Raw genomic sequence first — 2500 nt, 5'->3', positions numbered from 1 at the left:
ATCATAAAGAAACACATACGCACACGGACATGGACACGGACACACACACACACACACACACACACACACGCACACATGCACACACGCACATACACACACACACACACACACACACACACACACACACACACACACACACACACAGGGAAATGCTGTGCTTTGTGCTGTTCGGGTCTATAAAGGAACACATGGGTGTTTAGCGGCCGCTGCACCTGTCAGTCTGTTTACATTCAGGCCTGACAGGCAGGACAGGGGGCGAGAGTGGGCGTAAATAAGTGCAGTGGGAAGTGAGAGGAGGGGAAGGGGGGGCAGAGTGTGTGGGCGGAGTGGCAAGCCGGCCCGGTCCAAGTGGTCCAGGACGAGGGGGGTGGGGTGCGAGTATGTTTGGATAGGGGAGGGGGGGGCGCTGAGGTGCCGACTAAGCCAGTCTCTGTTGTCTCATTCAGGAGATGAGTGTCATCATCAATGGGTTCCTTTCCACACCTCCAACACAAACACATTACTCCCCCCCTCTTTCCTTCTTTCTCTGCTCTCCATCCTCTCTGCAGGGTCAGCTTTTATTTTGCCCCTCCCCCCCCATCTCCCCCATTCGATTTGAGTTATGTCGGCCCTTTTTAGGCCAAAATGATAATTTGCAAATGAATACTCACTAAGATTTGTTTTACCTTCCTGCTGGAGACTCACAGTCGGTCTTACTACTTGATGCGATGGTTTTCCCACACTCTCTGTCCCCAAACAGTCCCCCTTCCCCACTCTCTGTCCCCAACCAGTCCCCCTTCCCCACTCTCTGTCCCCAAACAGTCCCCCTTCCCCACTCTCTGTCCCCAAACAGTCCCCCTTCCCCACTCTCTGTCCCCAACCAGTCCCCCTTCCCCTCTCTCTGTCCCCAACCAGTCCCCCTTCCCCTCTCTCTGTCCCCAACCAGTCCCCCTTCCCCACTCTCTGTCCCCAACCAGTCCCCCTACTCCACTCTCTGTCCCCAACCAGTCCCCCTACTCCACTCTCTGTCCCCAACCAGTCCCCCTTCCCCACTCTCTGTCCCCAACCAGTCCCCCTTCCCCACTCTCTGTCCCCAACCAGTCCCCCTTCCCCACTCTCTGTCCCCAACCAGTCCCCCTTCCCCTCTCTCTGTCCCCAACCAGTCCCCCTTCCCCACTCTCTGTCCCCAACCAGTCCCCCTTCCCCACTCTCTGTCCCCAACCAGTCCCCCTTCCCCACTCTCTGTCCCCAACCAGTCCCCCTTCCTCACTCTCTGTCCCCAACCAGTCCCCCTTCCCCACTCTCTGTCCCCAAACAGTCCCCCTTCCCCACTCTCTGTCCCCAAACAGTCCCCCTTCCCCACTCTCTGTCCCCAACCAGTCCCCCTTCCAGCCCTCCAGTGCTGTGCAGTTTGCAGTAATGGTAGATTTATTTTTTTGTTGACGCGGTGCTTTTGCGTGGGGTCGGCATTTTCTCCTCCCGCCGGCTGCCAAAGCTTTCTGCTGGTTTTGGGGGTGTGTTTACTCAATCGCTTTCAGATCAAAAACAGCTCCGTTTCTCTCGCCTCAAAACGCTCATATAGGCTCCCCGCAAATCACTGATGGAGGCCTGAAGTCGCACTCATGCAGGAATACTTGGCAGGTCAATGAAAAGAATATAAACAGGATGAAATGGAAAAGAAACTAGACTCTTAGTTATTGGGAGGGAGTATTTTTTTTACCCCTATTTTACAGAGATTTTATGAACTTTAAAGGTTGTTGTTTTTTGCCGCTAACTGCCGTTGATTTCTGACCCTACTGTTCTTTCTACATGTCTCTCTCTCCTTGCAGATCCCTAAAAGATGTATTTTTCTCTGTTTTATCTGTAATCTCATTTGCCCATCTTTCATGGGTGATAGAAGCCATTCCATCCCTGCTTCCCAGCTTGTGTCTGGTCTCAATCACTCCTCACCTTTCTCCAAGACAAGAGGAGCGGTGGAAGATGTTGAGGAGCCCAGGATGCTCATAAACATCTGTAATGACTTCATTCGAGGAACCGGTCGAGACCCTGCACTGCTCCTTCGTTTCCTATAATTCCACAATGGATGTGACCTTTGGGAATTGACCTGTTAACCTGGTATCCTCCATGCTCCAAACATTGTTTTTATCTTCCCTAAGACGAGCAGGACTAGCAGGACTAGCAACATTGTGATTTGTGGCAAAAACGGTGGCTGAGGTTGCAGCAAGTCAAACATGATGGATGGAGAACCCTGTTTAAAGATGCTTTGAAGCTCTTATGTAAAGGAGGATTGCCATAATGGTGAACGTCTGTTTTGGGCCGTATAACATCCATGACCTGCCCTGAGGAACATCTAACCCCTAAGGTAGGGTAATCCCATGCAAAACAGAAATAAGACCTTCAGGCTCCAGAGAGAGGAAGGCTTTAGAAGATGGTATCTTCTGTGTTATGTAAGTACGTGTGCATGTGTGCGGACGAGTGCACTCTCTGACCTCCTCCCGGTGTTCAGATCCAGGCCTGTGTA

General features: G+C 52.1%; 1 protein-coding gene across 1 annotated transcript in view; it reads right to left on the bottom strand.

Moving 5' to 3' along the window:
* The window catches only part of sema3d (sema domain, immunoglobulin domain (Ig), short basic domain, secreted, (semaphorin) 3D), a gene marked incomplete at both ends in the record, with an annotated part of 39474 nt that overhangs the window by 8793 nt on the left and 28181 nt on the right, over positions 1–2500 (bottom strand). Inside the window, one exon of the mRNA XM_083654706.1 lies at positions 2469–2500. This exon is cut by the window's right edge and continues 108 nt beyond it. Coding sequence (XP_083510832.1) covers positions 2469–2500 — 32 coding nt within the window. The remainder of the gene's footprint in view (positions 1–2468) is intronic.

The sequence above is a fragment of the Poromitra crassiceps genome, assembly GCF_964638095.1.
Source record: "Poromitra crassiceps genome assembly, chromosome: 18".
Lineage (NCBI taxonomy): Eukaryota > Metazoa > Chordata > Actinopteri > Beryciformes > Melamphaidae > Poromitra > Poromitra crassiceps.
Note: the sequence above shows the minus strand (reverse complement) of the source record. Positions and strands in the feature narration are given on the sequence as shown.